The sequence below is a fragment of the Microtus pennsylvanicus genome, chromosome 3, assembly GCF_037038515.1.
Source record: "Microtus pennsylvanicus isolate mMicPen1 chromosome 3, mMicPen1.hap1, whole genome shotgun sequence".
Classification (NCBI taxonomy): domain Eukaryota; kingdom Metazoa; phylum Chordata; class Mammalia; order Rodentia; family Cricetidae; genus Microtus; species Microtus pennsylvanicus.
Genome location: NC_134581.1, coordinates 26,500,694 through 26,524,614, shown reverse-complemented (window position 1 = coordinate 26,524,614; position 23,921 = coordinate 26,500,694). Strand labels below are relative to the sequence as shown.

Sequence of the window (23,921 nt, the reverse complement as noted above, 5' to 3'; positions counted from 1 at the left end):
TTCCCAGGCAAGCGATAAACTCCCTCTGTTTTATTTGTCTGTGGTAGGGACTATAGGAAAACCAGCTCTAGACCCAGCAATAAACTCAGGTGGGGGTTGTAGTGTAGCCTGCACTTCAACAAAGCCGGAAGAAATGCCACTTCCCAACAGGACTACAGATGCAAGGCCCAGCTCAGCCTGGGGAGGGCAACAATGAAACCTGACTCCAGGCTGCTTCCCACCAAGACATCCCAGGGGAAACACTGGCGAGGCCCAGCTCTGGCCTCTGACCTCTGCCCTGGATTTGTTTATACAAGGCAGGGTTAGAGATCAGAGCTGAGATGAGCCACGGGTTTAGAAAATGACAACCAGACCCAGCCAGATGCTCAAATGTGTTACAGACAAGGATAGTGTTCAGCAACTCTCAAGCATGAATCCGAGGCGGGAAGGGCACGGGGTCAAAGGGGAAGAAGAAAGGCAATCGGCCTTCCTGTGCAGCGGCTGTCGGTGCCATCTGTTACGGGCTAAGAGAGGCTGATGGGTGTTCAGGGCTGTGGGGACAAAGGAACCTATGTGTCTCCAAATAGGCTTTAGCCCTACTGAAAAGCCAAGACAGATACCCTAACATACAAGTGTGTGAGACCATAGCTTGAAGTATGGTGCTTTTTGATAGCCTAACCACGCTCACAGGACTCTTGGGGTCTCGTTTTGCTTTCACCCCAGAATGCGTCCTGCTCACTCTTCTCATCCCACCTACAGAGACAAAAGGCTCAGTGGGCTTAAGGACTTGAGGGAATTACAGAACTAGGTAAGCTAGCGACCAATGCAACCTGGGTTCCGGGCAGTCGCGGTTACACTGCAGCTGGGGCCTCATCGCTCCAGGCTGCCGTGGAATTCCTGGGATTCCTCCTGTCAGTCTCCTCCCCACCTAGTATGTTCTCTAAGGTTTCCTGTCTCGACTGGACAGTCTTCTAACTCTGGCCTTCCTTGACTGGCTCCTGAGCCCTGGAAGAACTCACGAGAGTGTGGTGTGCCTAATGTCCATACTGTGCCTTGTAGCCCCTAGGGGAACCGTATCCTTTGCTCTGTCCCTGAGCCCTCAGTCCTCCCCAGGGTCTTGAAAGTCTCCACTCCTGGGTGGGGGCGATGGGCCCTATCTCTACTGTTTAATATGATGGCTACCCTCTATGCATGTTAGGAGACAGGAGGATGTAAGCAAGACGATCAATTGTAGAAGCCACCTACAGTCAGCGGCCACCTTATCAGATGGCATGGTTATGAAGAGTACGTATCAAGCAAGTGAGATGGTGCCAACACCAACATCAGAGATGACAGAATGGCAGAGACCAGTGAGGTCATCTTGTCCAAGCTTCTTTTTTGCAATGGGGAAACCAAGGCACAAATAGAGATCATTTTCCCTAGCTGGAACCAGCTGACCAGTGTCCCAGCTCCCAACCCAGGATACTTTTCAGGACCTGTCCCGCTTCTCCTTCCTTATCCAGCACAAACTGGATATGGATGTCAAGTTAGTTCACCTCAAGAGCACGTTTTAATTTTCACACATCTGCACAATCCATTTCTTTTCGTCAGTCAACCAAGGTTGCCTGTGTCCGTCAGAAGGGAAACAGAAACCACAGCCCACCAATTCCACCTTGGGTAGTCTGAGGTGAAAGATACCCAGGCTCTCCTTGGAGTTCTCTTGTCTCGGGACGAGAGTAAAGTGTGTCTCAGCAGAACCTCGGATTGACACTGCGTTCCCAGGGTCTCTCCAAGAACATAAAGGGTGAGAAGCGGTAGACAAAGTTGGCTTCTGCCCAGGCAATGGGGCAGGCTCGATGCCCTGCATCACCTGCCCACCATTCCAGACGGGAGAAACTGAAAGCAGCCCCAGCTGAGGCACACACTTGGGAATCCTCACCCTGCCGAGGCTTCTGTGGGCTGGACCTCCAGACGGTCCTGAGTAAACCTAGTGAACTTTGTAACAAAACAAAACAAAAAAGCCCAAAATTTACCTGGGAGCAGCAGCAAAATGAGAGGACCAGGAACAGGGTTTTGGATCTGCTCTGTGGCTCACTGCGACCCTAGGTTCCGCAGACATTGATTCCCCAGCCACTTAGACAGTGAACTGAAAAGCATATGCACTTTGACCAAGACGCCTCTGCAACAGCCTTCCCACAGGCTCTTCTGTCCAATCAGGAGAAAGCGCAGGTGTAAGGGAGACGAGAGATCCTGCTCACATGAGATAATAAAATACCTTTCTATACATAAGCGACCCCAAAAACTCTACCAAAGAACTCCTACAGCTGATAAACACCTTTAGTAATGTGGCAGGATACAAGATCAACTCCAAAAAATCAGTGGCCTTCCTATACACTAAGGATAAGGAAACAGAGAGGGAAATCAGAGAAGCATCACCTTTCATGATAGCCACAAATAGCATAAAATATCTTGGGGTAACTCTGACCAAGGAAGTGAAAGATCTATATGACAAGAACTTTAAGTCTTTGAAGAAAGAAACTGAAGCGGACACCAGAAAATGGAAGGATCTCCCTTGCTCTTGGATTGGGAGGATCAACATAGTAAAACTGGCAATTCTACCAAAAGCAATCTATAGATTCAATGCAATCCCCATCAAACTCCCATCAAAATTCTTCACAGATCTGGAGAGGACAATAATCAACTTTATATAGAAAAACAAAAAACCCAGGATAGCCAAAACAATCTTATACAATAAAGGATCATCTGGAGGCATTACCATCCCTGACTTCAAACTCTATTACAGAGCTACAGTATTAAAAACAGCTTGGTACTGGCATAAAAACAGAGAAGTCGACCAATGGAATCGAATAGAAGACCCTGACATTAACCCACAAACGTATGAACACCTGATTTTCGATAAAGGAGCTAAAAGTATACAATGGAAAAAAGAGAGCATCTTCAACAAATTGTGCTGGCAAAACTGGATGTCAACCTGTAGAAGAATGAAAATAGATCCATATCTATCACCATGCACAAAACTCAAGTCCAAATGGATTAAAGACCACAATATCAGTCCGAACACACTGAACCTGATAGAAGAGAAAGTGGGAAGTACTCTACAACACATGGGCACAGGAGACCACTTCCTACGTATAACCCCAGCAGCACAGACATCAAGGGCCTCATTGAATAAATGGGACCTCCTGAGACTGAGAAGCTTCTGTAAAGCAAAGGACACTGTCACTAAGACACAAAGGCAACCACTGACTGGGAGAAGATCTTCACCAACCCCGCAACTGACAAAGGTCTGATCTCCAAAATATATAAAGAACTCAAGAAACTAGACCGTAAAAGGCTAATCAACCCAATTATAAAATGGGGCACTGAGCTGAACAGAGAATTCTCAACAGAAGAACTTCAAATGGCCAAAAGACACTTAAGGTCATGCTCAACTTCCTTAGCGATCAGGGAAATGCAAATCAAGACAACTTTAAGATACCATCTTACACCTGTCAGAATGGCTAAAATAAAAAACATCAATGATAGCCTTTGCTGGAGAGGTTGTGGAGAAAGGGGTACACTCATCCATTGCTGGTGGGAATGCAAACTTGTGCAACCACTTTGGAAAGCAGTGTGGCAGTTTCTCAGGAAATTTGGGATCAACCTACCCCTGGACCCAGCAATACCACTCTTGGGAATATACCCAAGAGAGGCCTTATCATACAACAAAAGTATATGCTCTACTATGTTCATAGCAGCATTGTTTGTAATAGCCAGAACCTGGAAACAACCTAGATGCCCTTCAATGGAAGAATGGATGAAGAAAGTATGGAATGTATACATATTAGAGTACTACTCAGCAGTAAAAACAAGGACTTCTTGAATTTTGCATACAAATGGATGGAAATAGAAAACACTATCCTGAGTGAGGTAAGCCAGACCCAAAAAGAGGAACATGGGATGTACTCACTCATATTTGGTTTCGAGCCATAAATAAAGGACATTGAGCCTATAATTAATGATTCTAGAGAAGCTAAACAAGGAGAACCCAAAGAAAAACATATGGGCATCCTCCTGAATATTAACCTTCATCAGGCGATGAAAGGAGACAGAGACAGAGACCCACTTTGGAGCACCGGACAGAAATCTCAAGGTCCAAATCAGGAGCAGAAGGAGAGAGAGTACGTGCATGGAACTCAGGACCGCGAGGGGTGCACCCACACACTGAGACAATGGGGATGTTCTATCGGGAACTCACCAAGGCCAGCTGGCCTGGGTCTGAAAAAACCTGGGATAAAACCGGACTCGCTGAACATAGCGGACAATGAGGACTACTGAGAACTCAAGAACAATGGCAATGGGTTTTTCATCCTACTGCACGTACTGGCTTCGTGGGAGACTAGGCAGTTTGGATGCTCACCTTACTAGACCTGGATGGAGGTGGGTGGTCCTTGGACTTCCCACAGGGCAGGGAACTCTGATAGCTCTATGGGCTGACAAGGGAGGGGAACTTGATTGGGGGAGGGGGAGGGAAATGGGAGGCGGTGGCGGGGAAGAGACAGAAATCTTTAATAAATAAATAAACGGAAAAAAATACCTTTCAATCAAACAGAAGGAGGTTGGGAGGCAGTGCTAACCCCCTCAGTCTCACGGAGCTCACTTCCCAGTGTGTCCAGGGCTGTTGGCAACGGGTTCAGCCCCACTGAACTCCTCTCCACACACCCTTCACCGACCACCCCCACTGCATCATCTCGGTTCCTCTCAGTCCTTCTCCACAAGGAGTTCCAAGTAACCATTGTCAGTTGCCCTCTCTCACACTTATAATCTCATTTCTCAATATCCAGATTGATCATACATAAGCATTTATTTAAACGCGTTTCAGTCAGTCTCTTGTTCAAACTGTCATCCCAGTGTTCCTGACGCTCAACACATAGCAGACAACGGAGCAAAGAGTTATGGAGTGGCCCAGTGAAGAAACCAACAGGAACAAAACCCAGTCTTAATCTTGACCACAGGCTGGACAGCGGTGGAAACCAGGCCTACACAGTTCGCTGCAGCCGTCTGGATCTGGCTGGTGGCAGTATAAACACCAGCACAGACAGATGATGAGGTGCCAAGCCACGGGGCAGCAATGACTGCCCAGATCATGTCTTTGCCCGAGTATCAAGTTAGCAGCCATGTGTGGAGTACAACTAATGTAAACTCAGAATTCTCCACTAACTGACAAGCTCTCCAGTTTCCTTCCCAGAAGCACCGGCGTGGAGTGTGTGTGTGTGTGTGTGTGTACACCTGCCTCCTGCAAGTGCTGTGGAAAGAGAGCACTTCCCCATGAATTGGTCACGGGTGCTTTTCATACCACTGTCCCAACTCAACAAGGGATCTGAAGCATTAATCTAATTTATCTTAATCTGCAAAAATTCGGGAGTCAAATATTGGGGTAAGACTTTTGGGTATATATCCAAAGGATGCTCAATTGTGCCACAAGGATATGTGCTTAACTATGTTCATAGCAGCATTGTTTGTCATAGCCAGTTCCTGGAAACAGCCTAAATGCCCCTTGACGGAAGAACGGATAAGGAAAATGTGGTACATTTACACAATGGAGTACTACACAGCAGAAAAAAATAATGACATCTTGAACTTTGTAGGCAAACGGATGGAGCTAGAAAATATCATTTTGAGTGAGGTAACCCAGACCCAGAAAGACAATTATCACATGTACTCATTCATAAGTCGTTTGTTAAACATAAAGCAAAGAAATCCAGCCTACAAATCATAATCCCAGAGAACCTAGACAACAATGAGGACTCTAACAGAGACATACATGGATCTAATCTACATGGGAAGTAGAAAAAGACAAGATCTGAGTAAACTGGGAGCACGGGGACCATGGGAGAGGATTGTAGGGGAGGGAAGCAGAGAAAAATGTAGAGCTCAGTAAAGTCAATTTAAAAAAAAAAGAAAAGAAATAACATATTGGGGCAAGAACCTGAAAGACCGCGGGGCAGTAGTGGTGCACACCTTTAATCCTAGCACTTGGGAAGCAATGACAGGTGGATCTCTACAAGTTCGAGGCTAGCCTGTTCTACAGAGCAAGTTCCAGGACAGGCTCCAAACTCTGTCTTGAAAAATGAAGAAGGAGAGGGGGAGGGGAAGGAAGGAGGGAGAAGGAGAGGGAGTAGCTGGAAGATCAGAGAACAGGGAGCAGCCATCAGTTGCTTCCTACTTCTTCCGTTCCTTCATTCAAAGGGTTGAGACCCTCTCTCAGCCCTTCCTTAACCACTTCCTGTCTCCTCTCTGTCTACAGTCCTCCAAACCTCTATAGTCATCTAGCTCTGCCTTCTGACTCCAAGCAAGCTTTATTTGTCAGAACACAATCAAAATATCACACAACAGGTATTCATTTGTGCGACTACCACTTACTGAGACCCCACCAAGCATCAGAAGCTGGGACACAGGACAAACAGGATGGTAAGGGGATGCAAAGACTTGAGGGCCTGAGAATGGACCCACATGACCTTGAAGGTACAGAAGGCCACACATGAGAATGGGATTGTTTCTGGGGACCTGGCTCTGGGCAGTGCTTCCACACATTGCCCATCAACCTAGAGGCCTTCGGGATGTCCGGAGGAGACACAGGTGGAGTGTGAACACCTTTCCAAACAGTGTTCACTTCACTTAGGCGCATACCCCATCCCTTTGAAAAGGAAAGCAGCTGAACTCTGCTGTGGTTTGAAAAAGAAAATGTGCCCGGCACGACTACCACTATGCAAGTCTAATGTGATCTAATGTTGGTGTCCCTCGTAAGGTGTCCCTCTTCTGGGTTCTAGATTTCCAAAGAAGCCTTGACATAAACATCCCATTGGACTCTCAGCACGTGGACTATGTTCACCACTCTAGGCTCTCACTGAGGGGCAACCACCTACACAGCCCTGTGAGCAAGGCCTAAGCCTAGGGCAGAACAGTCAGCTACCTCACTAAACAGCAGATGCAAATCTGCGTCTTCCCTGGGGCACTCCTGTGAAATGATTTCCGAAGGGCAAGCTCTGGAACTCAGTCTGGGTCCAAATAGAGCTACTCAAAAGCACACACTGGGTCCCAGAGAGTTAGCCCAGAGGTTAGGACCATTCGTTGCTTTTGCAGAGGACCTAGGTTCCCAGCACCCACATGGCAGTTCACAACCATCTGTAACTCCAGCTCCAGGGGATCATGGTTTGCCCTCTTCTGAACTCTGCAGACACTAGACATAAATGCACACATGCAGGCAACACATGCAACACACACACATGAACATCAATCATCTTTTTAAAAAAATGTATGTCCTGAAAGGACTCCGAGGCCGGGACAAGGTCAAGTTTTAGTATATCTGTCCTCCACTGTATCACAGCGGCGTGCCAAGTTTGGCGAGGAGGAGACAGGGGCCACGTGCTGGCCAGGTGCCATCTCGAGGGCCTGTGGTGGGGCAGCCCTTGCCTGTCAGGGCTCCCAGCAGGCAGGTCACGAAGCAGGGTTCTCACAGTTCTATTTATAGAAGGTGGCCTCTGAGCAGGATGAACTGGGAAAGCCAGCGAGGCAGTATTTTCCAAGCTCACACTGTCTTGGCTTAATTTCATCCTAGGCAAATAAATCATTAAGGAGGCCCTAAGCCCTGGAAGATCTGACGAAGAGGGCCATTACACAGCACAGCCTTCCCTTGAATTATGGAAGGCCTCTGACAGCAGCCTTATTAGTGTCTGGGCCAGACTGTAACTCACGCTAACCACCCCCTTGCCATAACCAAAGGACGAGACAGGGCAAATCAGCTGGCTCCCTGATGGAAGGGGGGAAAAAAGCTGCTGCCAGCCTTGCAGGCTGCAGCTCTCCCTGTAAACATGCTTGCTCATTCATTGCTTGCCCAGCACCTCCTGCTCAGAATGGTCACCAGTGCCCTGGGATGAGCTGAGAACTAGTGCCGTGGGCAGGTGCTGTGGCAGTGACCAAGGCCAACCTCAGCATCTTCATGAAGTCCACGAGAGCCAAGGCCTAGCTGTCACCACAGAACACTGGGCATAACCCTCGGGGTTCTAGTTTGTGAATTACAGGTAAGTACTAGACAGGTCCATGAGCTGTCTTCTCATGGTCCGGAGCCTCCGACATCCCATGTGCAAAATGGGCTTGTGGATGGGAAAGGGGGCATTCAAGGAGAGTCGGGGAGCCACCAAGCAGAAGGCCCTGACCGGCCCCGGGTGTGTTGGGGAGCTAAGCGGTTGGATTGCAATCTTTTCCCTGTCATCTCACAGCGCACCTCTGCCACAAGCCTGTGAATTTCCCATATGGCAGATGGAGAGGGGAGCACAATATGAAAGTGAGCTGGATAGGAAGGAGAAGATGCTGAGGTCCAATAGGGACAAGGCACAAGGCCCAGGACCTGCCCTGGCATCAGCTGGCAGGAGAGACTATGGGTACAGGCAGGCTGAGCAGCACCAGGCTTGGCTTTCATGGGCAAGCATGCCATTTCCACTAGACCAAACTATGGAGGAATTGTAGACTAGCAAGTCTGCAGGGCCACCTGGAAAGGAAGAGGCGAATGGGAGGTGGGGGCTTCTGGGGACAGCGTGGTGGTGAGGATGCCCGCTCTGTTCCACACCTGTGACATGTAGCATTATGCACATCAGCCCAGAACTTGTTAGAAAGTCAGCATCTTGGGCCTCCACAGACCTAGTGGTTCACACACCATCTTCACTGTCAAAGGTCCCCGGGACAAATGTCATCACTGCAGTCACCCTCCAGACGAGGGTTCCGAGAAACAGAGGGCAGAAAGTCCTCACCGACCTTGGCATCCCAACCTCCCCATCCTGCATCGTACATCAGCTTTCAAGGCCTGAGCCATGAACCATGCTGGTGATTCACTCACTCATGTCTTGCCAGGAACATCTTCAAAGGCTTTGGAGCCTGGGTTTTGACTCTGGTTCTGCTGCTCCCTGGTAGGTGACCTTGGCAAGTCCTCCCGGTTCTCTAAACCTCTCCACAACCGCCTATCCAATGTGGCTACCAACTGGCTGCCGATCCCCACGCTTTCCCACCCGAATGCCTCAGAGACACGCTGCCTCCTCCCGTTTCCCCACAAATGTCCAACAGTGGCTAGGCCCTCCACCTAGCGTCTCCTCCTGACTGGTACATACATGGCCACAGGCACAGTGGTGCCAATTGTTCACATGTCCTTGCTGAGGACAGGTTCACCAGGCAAGTTACCACTGGGAGACACAGCCTGTCGGATACTCAGTGGGAAACCTCTGAAACAGCTCATGGAGAAGGCTTCCCTTGTGTGAAGAAGTTCAGCGTGGACCAGCGTTTACTAACAGCCGTTGTCCACAGTGATTTTCCAATCCATGGAACAATATTAGCACTTTTGTGTCCACTATGTTGTGAGTCCCTACTGTGCGCCAGGACTAGCTAGGTCACTTTTGATCTATCACCCATGATTCTGAGCAGAATGTTTTTCTTTATCTGAAAAAAAACTGAGCTCAGAGTTAAAATGACTCACTCAGGTGACAGCTAGGTAGAGCTCAGACTCCTGGGTGCCACGAGTTCCTGAGGCCAGATCTACCTCCAGACCATGCTGGCCCAGAGTGACACTTAGCGGACACCAGGCCCACCCATACCCGGCTCCAGACACTGGCATCTACATGTCAAAGGCCTTGGTGAAGACAGGGCTATGTGGGACTGTTCGTAACCATTAAATGTGACAATTCCCTCAAAGCAGGACTGTGGCAGCTGAGCAAGGCTCTTTCTCAGCTGAAAATCTGTTCCCTTTGTGGAGAACAAAAGGCAGGGGGCCAGTTTCTGAATGCCAAGGTCCTGAATGGAACAGCCTGGCCTATCACACAACCTCCAGCTGGTCTGGATGTGGGGACAGATGTGCCATGCAGAGCACACAATGGGAAGTGGGGACGGGTCACGCTGGGGTCAGACTGCAAGAGGGCTGGCAGTGATCACAGGCCGCTCCTTCTACTCCGGCCCATTGTGACTCTGTCCCCGCTGTGAAGCGAAAAAGAAAAGCCATTCAGGTAGCGAGAGGCCATTCCGTTCCTGTGCACACACAGCAGGGCATCTCCTATGCCATCCGTGCAGGGGTGCAGCGCATCTCCTATGCCATCCGTGCAGGGGTGCAGCGCATCTACTATGCCCTCTGTACAGAGGTGCAGCGCATCTACTATGCCATCTGTGCAGGGGTGAAGCGCATCTACTATGCCCTCCATGCAGGGGTGCAGCGCATCTCCTATGCCATCCGTGCAGGGGTGCAGCGCATCTACTATGCCATCCGTGCAGGGGTGCAGCGCATCTCCTATGCCATCCGTGCAGGGGTGCAGCGCATCTCCTATGCCATCCGTGCAGGGGTGCAGCGCATCTACTATGCCCTCTGTACAGAGGTGCAGCGCATCTACTATGCCATCCGTGCAGGGGTGAAGCGCATCTACTATGCCATCCGTGCAGGGGTGCAGCGCATCTACTATGCCATCCGTGCAGGGGTGCAGCGCATCTCCTATGCCATCCGTGCAGGGGTGCAGCGCATCTCCTATGGCATCCGTGCAGGGGTGCAGCGCATCTCCTATGCCATCCGTGCAGGGGTGCAGCGCATCTCCTATGCCATCCGTGCAGGGGTGCAGCGCATCTACTATGCCCTCCATGCAGGGGCACTACAAGAGAGGTGGCTCTGAAGACGGAGATGCAGCTCCCACTATGCAGCACCCACTGAGCACTTCTGCATAGGGTGCCCTGCGGAGGACCAGACAGAGGCTAACACAGATGCCATGCCGCTCCCGGTTCAGAGTCGTCTCCCTTCAGCAGCCATGTCACCACAAGCCATACATAGCACGGTCCACTCTCCACACAAGGGCGCCAGGTTCTTATGGTGCGGATGGACATCCTGTATTTGGGTCGGCTGGACCGGACAGCTGAAAAAACAATCTCAGTGCAATAAGGTGCTTAGGGCTTTCTTGGCAGCAGGGCCATGTAACTCTACTGTCCTGTCAAAGAGAAACCCAATCACCCACGGTGCTCACTGGGTGCCTGAGATGAGCTCAGTGGAAGGATGGGAAATGCATACGTGTAATGACGTCTCGCATGGGTACACCCGCAGTGGCCACCTAAGTGCTGGGCCAGGCTCCACTCTTACGTCACTTTCACAGCGCTTGGCGTGGTCGTCTAAGTATCCCACTGCCCAGATGGAAAAACCGAGGCTTGAGAATGTTGAGTAGCGGGAAGGGGGAAATGAATGGAATTCAAATTAAGATTAAAAGTCTATTCTTACAGGAAACTGCCTGGCTCTACAAAAATAGGGATCTGAATAATTAAATCATTAGACATCCATACTATGAAAATACATGCAACTGTTAATAAGAAATGAGGGCCATTCTACCATAACTGATGTTTAAACAATTGCCAAGATCCATTAAGGTGGGGGGGGGGGCATGACGCAAAGCTCTGCTTACAGTGTGATCTAAAAATTCCCTGTCGTAAGTATTTCTGGAAGGATACACAAGAAACTGCTGATGGTGGCTGGTGGCAAGGATGCGAGGGGGCCGGGGACTGGAGAATGTGGCGGGGATGCTTCAACGTACAACTCTGTGTATCCTTGACAGCTGCTACCCAGCCTCCAGCTTTACCTATTAAAAGGATCATAAATGTACTAAGTTCCCACTGTTTCCACCTGTCACAGATGCCTCCCTGGCCACCAGCCCTGCCTGAGCACGTCTTCATCACTTGAGCAAAGAGGACAAACCCACTGAGTGGGGCCTGGGGACAGGGTCTCTCTGGTCTGTAGTGAGCTGGGGTGACAAACAGAGAAGATGAGGATCTCAGACACGGACCTTGGTGGAGGAGTCACATTCTGTCATCAGAGAAGTGGGGAGGACCTCGCTGCCCACACAAGACTCCCAAGTGTTGAGCAGGAGGGTGGTGGGCTCCACACAGAGCAGGAACACAGTCTGACAAGGGGAGGGTGCCCTTGCAGTCATCCTGTGGAAAACCTCTCTGGTCCCCATCAATACCGGAAGCGCTGGCTGGCTGCCAGCCTCCTCTGCTGCACTGCTGTGCCCATAAATACTTGTTGGCAAATCGATTAAACCATCTAGGAATGACGACTAGAAATATAGCTTCTTCTGCTTGGCACAAATAGACAGGCCTTCACGGCCGGCTGGTCCCAGGACACTATACCTGCGCTTCTGCTCTTCAACCAAAAGTCAGTCCTGAGCATCAATGGGCCCTCTGTGCAGAACACCCCCAAAACAGCAGAAACCCAACACCCGAGTAAAATCTTTAGCCTACGGTACAGCCCAAGGGTTTCCCTGACAAAGAGAACCATTAGTCACCCTGTATCAAAGCTGCTGAGGCCCCCAAGGATGTTGGCCTCCATCTGGGGCTCCTTGCCTCCACCCGTGTCTCTCATGTCGCACTCACCACGCAGGAACTCCAAGACAACACCCTTCTGTTAGTACTCAGCCACCAGAATTTGGAAAGAGGAAACTTCAGGCCAGGAAACAAGTCCAGACAAGGCCAGGACAGCCCAGGGGTGAGCGTGAGAGTAGATGAGGCATCTTCCCCTGCTCAGGGATAAAGCGTAGCTGATTCCGAGCAGCAGAGTCAGCCCCTGCACCCTGCCTCGCTTTCCGCGCACTCTGCAGAGCTCTTTGAGGGCCGGGAAGGAAGCAACGGAAGGAGAAAAGGCAACAGAGACAGCACGACAGGATCTCAGCTAAGTTTACCACAGAGGGCCACAAAATCAGCTAGAGCCAACCCTCCTGAGTTGTCGGCTCCCCCTGCCTTGTCTGCTAGGGTTCCAGCAAGTCTCACACCATTTGCCTCAGCCTGAATCCAGGTTCCTCAGCTATGAGCTGTGTGGTTTTGAGCAACTTGCTCAACTTCACTGGGCATCAATTCCTTCAGGGTGAATCAAAGATGATTATCCATATATTCACTTAAAGAGTACTTGAATGATTACCTTTATGAAGGGCTTAGAAAAGAGCCCAGCAGGATGAGATACGTCTAGCTAGTAGTATTACTGGTATTACTAGGTTGGGTCTGGACAACTCACACAGCCTAGTCATGTGCCTGGCTTGGTCTGTGTACACCTCAGCTACACACGCCTCAGCTGTCTCAGTTACAGACCTTTGAGCGTCCTCCAGGTCTTTGCAGGAAAACCCAAGACGCTAAGCCATATCATTCTGCGGTGTAGTGAAAGAACAATTCTACCCATGAGAGGTTCCAGGGCATCGTGCATTTGCAAGAGGAAATTGCACTGCCAGGAGCTCTTGTGCCGTCCAACATGTGCTTCAGGGTTCAGTGTCGTAAGACCTTGTAAGGCTTGCTTTTACAGTCATAAAAATCATAAATTGAAAAGGAGTTATCCATTAACAACTCCCACTGCATTAGAGGAAAATGCTTTACAGAGGCTACTCTGTATTTCATCTGTGACCCCCAGAACCTCCTCGGCTCAGCTGGTTAATTGCAGCAATGGACTCCAACTACTAGGTATCTGCTTAGTGCTGGTGTGTCTGATCACCCCAAACTGAAGAGGGGACACTGAGGCTTTGAGGAAGGAGTAACCCCAAGGGGCAGCCCTTTTATTCCCAGTTATGCTTTCATTCCAATCCTGATACCCCAGTCAAGTTACCACGTCCACAATTAATGAAGGCTCAGAATTCTTTCAACCCATAGATCTTCACGTGGGACTACCTTCCCAACCAAGGGACTCTGGGGTCAAACCATTTTCCTCCATGGGAATGCGTGGTGGAATCTGGCCCGGATCACCCTCTATATATACAACATAGCTCTTTCCCAATCACCTCCCAGCCCTTGGACCCCACTTTTACACAGGCTACCACATAATCAAGGCTTGTCCCAAGATAAGCTTCCCTCTCTGCCATCATACCTCTACCCAAGGTAGAGGATGCCAGTCTTGTCTGGAGGGCAGTCTAGCACAATGCCAGGAAAACTCACCTGGTCATCACATAGGAGATGCTACAGGCTCGCATCATGACAGCCTACTTCACTATCATAGCCCCTACCCTGTAATCGCCTTCACCTCCCTGAACCCTGTTCCGGATTCTGCTGACCTGAAAAACCCCAGCCACTGGAGGAGAAGATAAAACCATCCAAAAGACCCAGGAGGTCAAAATGCGTCAGACACAACTGTCTTTCCCACCCAGCCCCCTTCAATAACGCAGGAGATCCCCGACTCTAACAGCCACAAGGGAGCCACAGGGACAATATGTTAGTGACTTAGTTTTGTTGTTGAATACCAATCAATAGGCCGGAGTGGTCAATAACCGAAAGGAAATATTCTTTTTTAGGCTTTCATAGCTCCCCCTGCTGTCAATTTCAGACATTTGGTGCCAACCCTCAAACTAAGAAAGGGATCCCATGTCCCATTTTACAGATGAATAGAGTGGATGTCAGGGAGTTTGAGTGTCGCACTAGAGACAGAACCACTGTGCTGGGGATGTCCAGAGGACCGGGACACACCCTCCAGAGCACAAGCACAAATTAATTCCAGCAGTAAACTTCCCAGCTGGACCAGGGAGCTCACTGGTACCATTCTCTCCTCATCCCTAGGGTTTGCATCGGCATGTCTACCTAAGAGGATTCCGGACCCTTCCTACAAAGCACCACGATGATCACCATGCTCGGAGCAGACTCATCTGCTCCAGGGCTTTACAGGTCAACAGAAAACGGAGCATCATTCCACCGTTAACCTTAGTCCAACAACCACAGAAACAGATGCCAGTAAAAATGTTGCCAATTATCCCGGAGTTGGGAGCTCCGGCCACTTTTGTGTTGGCCTGCCACCCTCAAACCACCAGCCCACATTTTGCTCAAGCAAACACACGAGTCAAACCTTGCCCGTGGTTCCTTTTCTGGAATGTTACTCTTGGGTTGTCAATTGAAGAGGGGAACATGGGAAAATGGTTGATCTCAGAGGCCAACAGACCTAGGAGGACCCTGCTCATGGTTCGGAGTTCTGTGCTTTAGCTTTTTTGTTTTCTTGGTTTTTTTTTTCTGACTTTCAAAAAAAGGTATACAAAATCAGCCACACTAGCTGGCAACTATACCTCTCATTTAGAATGAACCCTGGAATTGGGGCTGCAAATGCTCATTTCTGTAAGATTTGGTAGGGAAGACATCTTCAGATGGTTGCTGGGAGACCAGCACACTGTCACTTTTCTCACTGCTGTGACCTAACCCCTGACAAGAAGGAACTTCAAAGGAACTTCAGGGCAAATTCATCTTGGCTTAGGCCTCACAAAGTATGTGGTCCCCATGAGAAGGAAAGCATAGCAAGCGGCAGGAGCAGGAGGCAGCTGGTTCCAAGACATATGCAGTCAGGAAACAGAGCGCTGACATAAAGTGAAGCCAGGTTATAAAAACTCAAGATCTGCCGGGCGGTGGTGGTGCACGCCTTTAATCCCAGCACTCGGGGAGGCAGAGGCAGGAGGATCTCTGTGAGTTCAAGGCCAGCCTGGTCTACAAGAGCTAGTTCCAGGATAGGAACCAAAAGCCACGGAGAAACCCTGTCTCGAAAAATCAAAAAAACAAAAAACAAAAAAAACCTCAAGATCTGCCTAGTGGTTGTGGCACACGCCTTTAATGCCAGCCCTCAAGAGGCAGAGGCAGGAGGATCTCTGTGAGTTCAAGCCCAGCCTGGTCTACAGAGTGAGTTCCAGGACAGCACAGCTACACAGGGAAACACTGTTTCAAAAAAAAAAAAAAAAAAAAAAAGAAACCCTTCAAGATCCCCTCCCCCCACCACCCTATGATCAACTTCCTTCCTCCCACTTCCTGAAGGGGATGAGGGTTCAAACATATGAGCCTGTAGGGGACACTTCATGTTTAAACCACAATAGCCGGTATGTGTGAGCAAGCCCAACAAAGCTCTGGGATTCAAGATGGGCCACATAGCCGTGTGTACTTTTCCTAGAGGTTACCCTTCCTCCCGAGTGCTAGGATTAAGTAAAGGCCTGCACTGCCGCCCACCGCCACCCGGCATTAATTAACTTTTCAACTGCCTGACAGGTTATGCATTGTGAATAAAGGAGGCCTTGGTGCTGCGAGGGTGAGACCTACAGCCCACAGAGGAGCTTCACTTCAACCAGATCGTTAGCAGTTGTCGGGATCTAGATTTCTGGTTGTCTGGAAAATGGGCCAATTCCATAGTCCAGGGCTTCATTTCCACACGGCCACAATCCACTGGAGGGGAGAGCATTTTACCTCCTTTGACAGCTGCCAGAAGGGGCTGGGATCTGGGTGTTCAAAACTGCATCCAGGAGGCGGCAATAAGTAACAGTTGCTAACACTACTTCTTGTCTGACAGCTGGACTCCCACCCAGGGGCCCGGCAGTGGTGATGCTCTCCAGCCGGGACTAGGTTGGGTCATTCCATAAATCTCTTTAGCACTCACAGACAGCCCTTATCAAGTGCATTTACTATTATAAGCACACATATGATTCTAGGTGACCTCCTGAGTGCCCTGAGCTAGAGTATGGCCATGTGACACCACCACCCCTCCGAGTTGGAATATGGCCATGTGACCCTCCTGAGTGCCCTGAGTTTAATCATGACCACTGTGCCATTTAAATTTGGGTAAACGAGGCAGAGCCTGCAAGCTGCAAAGCCTTAGACAAAGTCAAAATTTAAAACCATGCCCTGATCACTGCTAAAAACGGCAGGGTTCCCCAACTGCAGCTCTCCCTGCACTGCTTACCCGCTCCCCAACTCTTCTGGGGCAGGAGGCCTCTGCACCCCTTGCCACCTAGGCCAGCACACTTACGGTCAAGGCCATTGATGTAGCGCATGGTGACTTCGCAGTGGCCCCACACGGCACTCACAACAGGATACAGTTTCTTGCCCTTGAGGCCACGGAAGGCCACGCCCAGGTACTGGCCGTCCACGATGAAGCTGAGCGTGCCCTCGTCCATGTCCAGCACGACCAGTAAGGAATCTGGCAGAGCGAAGGCCTCATCCGGCCCCAAGAAAGCAGGGTATGCCACCCCAGGTCGGTTCTTGCCATCGTGGTAGAGGCGGCTGCGGCCCAAGTCCCAGCCCCACGACTCGGAGTCGCTGCCCACCAGTGCGGTGTAACCCACTGAGTGCAAAGGGGCACGGGACGTGGCCACGCCCACCACAGCATGGGTACCCCGCTGCCTAGCCGGCCAGTGGATCTGCCATGCGTGCAGGCCCCGGGCATGGCCCACCTTGCCGCGGATGCCATCAGTGCTTTGGGCCACCGGGTGGCGGTGGAAGGTGAGGCGGTCATCATCCTTGACGAAGACATTAAGCGAGCGGTCCTCGGGATTCCAGGCATGTCTCAGCTGCACAGCCAGCCCTGCCGCAGGCATGTCCAGCAGCTGGTCTAGCCGCGCTGGCCGCCCGGGCTCTGAGCCTCGAAGCTCCCGCTTGGCAGGCCGAAGAGCTGGCTCTCGCACCTCCACAGACTTGAGGCTCCCCGAGAGCTTCTGACCCATGGCTCACTATGGGGAGGGGACCACTTCGGGCCACTGCTACCTCGTGGGAGCCTCCACTCCCCACAGCCAGGGATGGACCCCGGGGCTGGGAACCAGGCTTCCTGATGGTTGATCTCTACAGCCTCTGCTGGGCTGTGGCAGGGGCCCAAGCTCCTGGAAGGAAGCAAAGGGCACAAGTTATGACAGAAGCATCAACAGTCAGCTACTCGTCCCTTCATTTATACCTTGGCCTTGGAAGGGCCCTTTGTAAGGCCCGACCACATAATTCATGCGCATAATAATTAATGGTACTTCATATCTGGTACTTTCCAAGTATATGAGATATGGCAGACACTGTCCTCCATGATTAAGGTTTCCCCGTTCCTCTAAATCTTAAAGAAGCCAGTGATTAGCCAGTCTCACAGGTAATAAGTGACTGAGCCACAAGTCAAACCAAGGAACTCTGCTCTCGGAGTCTGTTCTTGGCACCAGAGTAACCGCTGGAAATAGCTGTCGCAAGAGGAACTGAACCCAAGAAACTGGAGTGCTGAGACATGGGGTCATACACACTTAGCAGGTGGCTCTTGGGTTTGCATCTCCAGTTATCTGGAGCTTTAAAAAAAAACATCTTAAAATGGAACCAGGTTTGGGAAGCAAGACACAGAGCAAGTGTTCGGCGGGGTCACCCAGGGACAACTATTTGAAGATGGTGGTATGTTGTCGCCATGGGAAAATAAATGGCAAAGAAGGGGGAAAAGAGAGCTGATCCATCCAAACTGTGGAGCCAGACATCACTGAAACACATCCCTCTGTATCTCAGGCCTCTCCTGGACTCTACTTTCCTCCTCTGTAAGATGGGATACAACACCTCCCATTCGGGTGGTATGATGAGAATCTGAAAGACGATATGCTAAAAGCTCAGATCTGGGACTCTTGGCTTTGTTCTCCAGGCATCCCACAGGGAATTATTTCTCTTGGACACACCAGTGTTTTCCCTGGGCATAGAAACATTATTGCTAACATTTATCCCAGTTAGTATCCCTTGCTGCAAAGACGGCAATTTCCCAGGAGGCGGAGGAACTGGACACAGTAGGGTCATTCGGGCCCCAGGGACTTTGGGGAGCTTAGATGGCCCTAAGTGTGGGAAGAGGAAGGCTGAGCTTTGCCCCATCTGACTCCTGCAGCTGACAGAGGACAGGTGTGTGCCTTCTTCTTCCTTAGCCTGGGGGCATCCTGGCTCAGGACTTCTCCAGGACAAATGAGAAGACAGGATGCTACCATGTTCTGTCTTACCTACCCATGACTTCCTCTTGGTGACAGACAGTTCATCGTCACTGTCAATTTAAGACGCACCTATGTGATCAGTAAAGCTCACTTCTAGGTATATCTGCCAGGACGTTTCCAGAAAGCACTAACCAGGGGTAGACGGCCCACCCTAAATGTGGGCAGCACCTTTCCATAGGCTGGCAATCCAGATAGAATACAAGGAGGAAAAGGGAAAGCTGCCAACTGTAGGCACATTCTCTCCCCCACCTTCCTGGCTGCCATCACCATGATGGGAGTTGCTGTGCTGGGCCACACCCTCTTTGCCATGACAACTAGAGAAACCTCTGCAAGCGCAAGGGAAGGAAATCCTTTCTTCTTTAGGGCATTCTGTCACATTTTGTCACAGCACAGAGAGCTGACAATCACAGAAAACTGGCGCTGAGGTGTGGCTGGCGCTGTGCCTGTATCTGATCACGTGGTATAGAAGCTCGCAGAACTAATTTGCAGGAAGAATTCAGCAAAGTTTGGAGAAGCCAGCCAGAGAAATCCTAGAATTCTGTAAGTGCAGCTGTATGGATGATTCTGAGACCTTAGGAGACCAGGCTGCCGAGAGGAACGCCAACAGCAAAGACATCTATCTCATCCCGTTCCAGGCAGAAACAATGTCTCGTGGGAACCGAACCGAGGCCATTTGTGTTACCCATTGGTACGGAAGCTGTGCATATTTTGTCCACATCCTGAGACTTTACAGAGGTTGAATTTAAAGATGAAGAATGAATTAATTTCATTCATTAATGAAGGAATGAATTCTCAGGGCAGCCCAGTGTTCAGGCTGTGGCTAAGTTTGGCTCTTCGGCCAGATTCACAGTGAGGTCTGGGAGCAAATACAGAGCAGGAAGAGCCAGACACTTAAGAAGACTGCCCCTCAGTCCTGCCACCCAGCCTTCTCCACCACCACGAACCGTGTCGAGCGGTAACAAACCCTTTCCTTAAGATGCTTTTGTCAGGGTTGCCAGAGCAATGAGAAAAGTAACAGATACAGAAGCCATAAACAGTGAGGCCTCTAAAGAGATCGGAGCAGTGGTCCTCAACCTTCCTAATGCTGGGACCCTCTAAAAAAATAGTTCCTCATGGTGTGGAGACCCCAACCATAAAGTTATTTCCATTGCTACTTCATAACTATGATTTTGCTGCCGTTATGGATGGTAACGCAAATAGCTGATATGCAGGCTATCTGATTCATGACCCCTGTCAAAAGGCCGTTCGATCCCCCAAAGGATCACGACCCACAGACTGAGAAACACTAGGTTAGCGCCATTATGAGGGACATCAGGACAACTAGAAAGATGCCATGAGAGCACCTCAGGAACTGGCTCCAGAGTGTGAAGGTTTTCACTTATTTGAAAGACTCTGTCCCAAGAAGCCAACTCCAGGACACACTGCCTGCGCCAGGTACCTAGGAAATCTTCTCTGTTTTCAATCATCAAGGCACTCACAGGCCACTTCAGCCATGACTCGAGGTGCTCCGGCTATCGCTGGAGAAGGAAGGAAATCTAGCATGACCCACCATGCTGGTTTTGCAGGCATGCAGGATACAAGAACTATTGGATCATGGAGGCTTAAGCCTAAAGTACAAAGGAAGGCCTAGGTGACTAGACAGACAGGTATGGAATTCCTACAGGCAAGGGATTCCCAGAAAAAACCCAAGTGATTTTACCAGGAGGGTGATGTATGAAACCGTGATGGTGAAGCCAAAGACGCAGGAAGATGGGATGTCTGCTGAAGAAGGCAGCAGGCAGTGAGCAGAGACGGCCAACAGAGAGGACAATGTCATAGGCCCAAGGGTGCTGGGTTAACATCATGACACCTTGTACCTCGTGTTTTCGCTAAGAAGTTTCAGTCTTGCTTTGGTTCCGTCCTCTCCATTCCCCAACGCTGTCTACTGAAACGGGAATGTTTAGTCTGTGCTATCAAATCTGGAAGCATGTGGCTTGTTTTTGATTTTTGCAGGGACCCACATGTGCACGGAGGTTTGGAGGATAATTTGGACTTGAACAGTGCTGCAACTGTGGAGATTCTGGGGGGATGTGAGAGAGACTAAAAGCATGTTAAGACATTATAAGACAGAATTGAGCCTTTTGGGAGCCAAAGGTGAAATGTTGTAGCCTGCATAATAATTGAAAAGAGGTGAACTTGTGATAGTTACTTCTTTTTCTCGAGTGTAGGTACGCACACCTGTGCGTGCGTAGGTCCGGGTGCATGCAGGTGCCTATGCACATATGTGTAAGTAACCCACGGGCCAAACTTAAATGTATTCTTCAGGTGCCATCTGCCTTATTTTTTAAATAAGGGTCTCTCATTGGCCTCAGACTCACAGAATAGGCTAAGCTGGCTGACCAGCAAATCCCAGGGATCCATCATCTTTTCCACTTCCCCAGGGTTTGGATGTGAAGTACAAACCACCATGCCTGGCTTTTTTACATAGCTTCTAGGGATCAAGCTCGGGTCCTTGTGTTTGTACAGCAAACACTTTAGCACCTGAGCCATCTCCTTGGTCCCATGATAACCGTGAGTGTCACCGTCACTGTACCGAAAAGTGTCTGGGAGGACAGACAGGGACACCTCTGGTACTACTGCAGGCATCCCCTGTATGCTTCTGGCCTCTGCCATCGGAGCCCCCCTCCTCCCGCACATGCCTTCTGCCACTATGAACTGAAACTCGGGGACTGCGAGCCAAAACAAACCCTTCTCTCAGGCTGTTGTCTCAGGTGCTTCTCCGGAAGTTTACTACTCCTCCCTGACAGAAACGCACCCCCACCGGAGTGAAGAAGGGACGGAAGGACCCCCGCTGCCACTCAGCATGGACGCACGTGTTTTTAACTCTCCAATTTTAGTCTCCTCTCCCATGTTCTTCCCTTTCTGTTGTTAGGCTGGCATCAACTCTATTTGGAAAAGTTCTGGGTGACGTTTGATCTGAGAGAATACTCAATCACAAAAATCCCCAACACTGGATAGTTGAAAGGCGGCAGAATAAAATTAATCATGTTCTGATCTAAAATCACCCAAAATCAAGGAGAAAGAAATCGAAATGCAAAGGTCCTCTTCGGCAAAACTGGACACGTTTGTAACCTAAACCACAGCTTAGGAGGGAAGGCTGCCAGATGCAATCAGAGGTGGCCCAGAGCAGCCAGGATCAAAGCTGGTCTAAAACACCTGAGAAGGCTCCTTGCGGGTCAGGGTTGTGGGAAAGCCTGTACAGTAGGCTAGCGGCTGGGATTCCTGAAGGACGACTCCAATGGTCTAACCAAGGGCACCGGGCAGAGGATGTGCAGTCTGGTGTCAGGAACTGCCTTTGGCCTCTCAGGGAATGGGAAGAACGGGAAACAGAGGAAACCACAGCCTGCCTTCTTCCTTCACAGGCAACAGAGCAAAGGCTGGGCAGGAGGAGAGAAGCCCACAGCTACTCTGCTGGCTGAAAAATAAAGAAACTACCAAAAGAAATCACCACCCTAGTCACAGAGCAATCCTGCACCCTTTGTGTAATTTCCAGCACTTCTGCAAATATATCTGCAAAATCCTCAGCGTAGACAGCCCCTAGAGCAGAGAGAAACATACCTGGATGGAACGAAGACACCATTGGAGAACGGCTCAGTCCAGAGGGTGCTTGTCTCCAAGTCTGAAGACCCAAGTTGGATACCAAGACCCACGTGGTAGACAGAGAGAACCTGACCGCTTACGCACGCTGGGGCACACTCACACACCACAAACACAAAATCAGTAAATTTCATTTAAAAATTTCAAGATACTATCGGAGAAACAAAGGAGAAAAAAGACCAAGAAAAGGTAACTGGAGAAACGCTGTCATTTAAAGCAGCTGCCGTAAAGCATCTAGAAACTGTGATAGAATCGGTAAACAATCTTTGCAGTTACTCATTTTAGAAGGCAGGCAGTCTAAACAAAAGATTAAATTCATTCTACATAGTTATTCTAAAGATAACTTCCCCAACTAACAATAAAGCACAAACCTTCTAAACTGTCAGAAGGAAGGCGGCACAAAGTAAAACAGACCGTACCCCCGAGGGCTTTGTTTTAAGAAGCTATTGGAGCAAGAAGACGTCAAGACAGAAGATGTGATAGTAAAACCGAGACCGAAGTAGTAGCCATGTCAACGCACAGTCATAACAAACCACTCAAAGGCAAAGACTAAAGCTAGGAAGAAGACAAAACCTCCTGCCTCAGACAACACATGAGAGCCATCCCAAAGAAAAGTGGGTCAGAGCCAAAAACAAAACAACGGAAGGACAGACAGACAGACAGCTGTGCATAAGTTCATACCTAGAACAGCCTAAGCAAGAGGCAAGCAAAGTGGATTTCAAAGCAGAAGTTTTAAATGAAGCAAAGGAGACTAGTTTGCGGCAATAAAAGAATATGATCCATAGCTGAAGATCAGCCACATCAGATGGCGCCCGCCATTCAGTGCAAAAGCGAGAGGGACTACAGGGCAGGTGATTTTAATTCCCATCTTCTAGCTCATGAGTGATCAGTTGACCAAATGAAATAAAGACCACAAAACGGCAAACCCTACATGATTAATACACAAGATCTAACTGATGTGTGGATGGTGTTCTGTGTCTCAAGTGCAAAGAAAGCATGTTCTTTCTGATGTCCATGGAGCCATCAGAACTTCTCCCGCTTGGCAGCTCATACAGCCTATAGCTCAGTTTTGGGGATCTGACACTTTCACAAAACATACAAACAGGCAAAACACGAACGCACATGAAATAATAAATAATTAAGAAAGCTTCTCCTAGCTTCTGTAAAGGAAAGGACACAGTCAACAAGATAAAACGACAGCCTACCGAATGCGAAAAGATCTTCACCAACCCCACATCAGGCAGAGGTCTGATCTCCAAAATATACAAAGGACTCAAGAAATTGGTCATCAAAAGAACAAATAATCCAATAAAAAAAATGGAGTACAGACCTAAACAGAGAACTCTCAACAGAGGCATCTAAAATGGCTAGAAGACATTTAAGGAAATGTTCAACATCTTTAGTCATCAGAGAAATCAAAACAACTCTGAGATTCCATTTTACACCTGTAAGAATGGACAAGATCAAAAACACTGATGACAACTTATGCTGGAGAGGTTGTGGGGTTAAGGGAACACTTCTGCATTGCTGGTGGGAGTGCAAGCTGGTACAGCCCCTTTGGATATC

The 23,921-nt window shown here is 49.5% G+C and overlaps 1 protein-coding gene across 1 annotated transcript in view; it reads right to left on the bottom strand.

Annotated features, from left to right (window-relative positions):
* Spsb4 (splA/ryanodine receptor domain and SOCS box containing 4) overlaps positions 1-23,921 on the bottom strand; it is a 72,556-nt gene that overhangs the window by 34,958 nt on the left and 13,677 nt on the right. The window contains exon 2 of the mRNA XM_075964918.1: positions 16,763-17,609. Coding sequence (XP_075821033.1) covers positions 16,763-17,456 — 694 coding nt within the window. The 5' untranslated portion in view covers positions 17,457-17,609. The remainder of the gene's footprint in view (positions 1-16,762; positions 17,610-23,921) is intronic.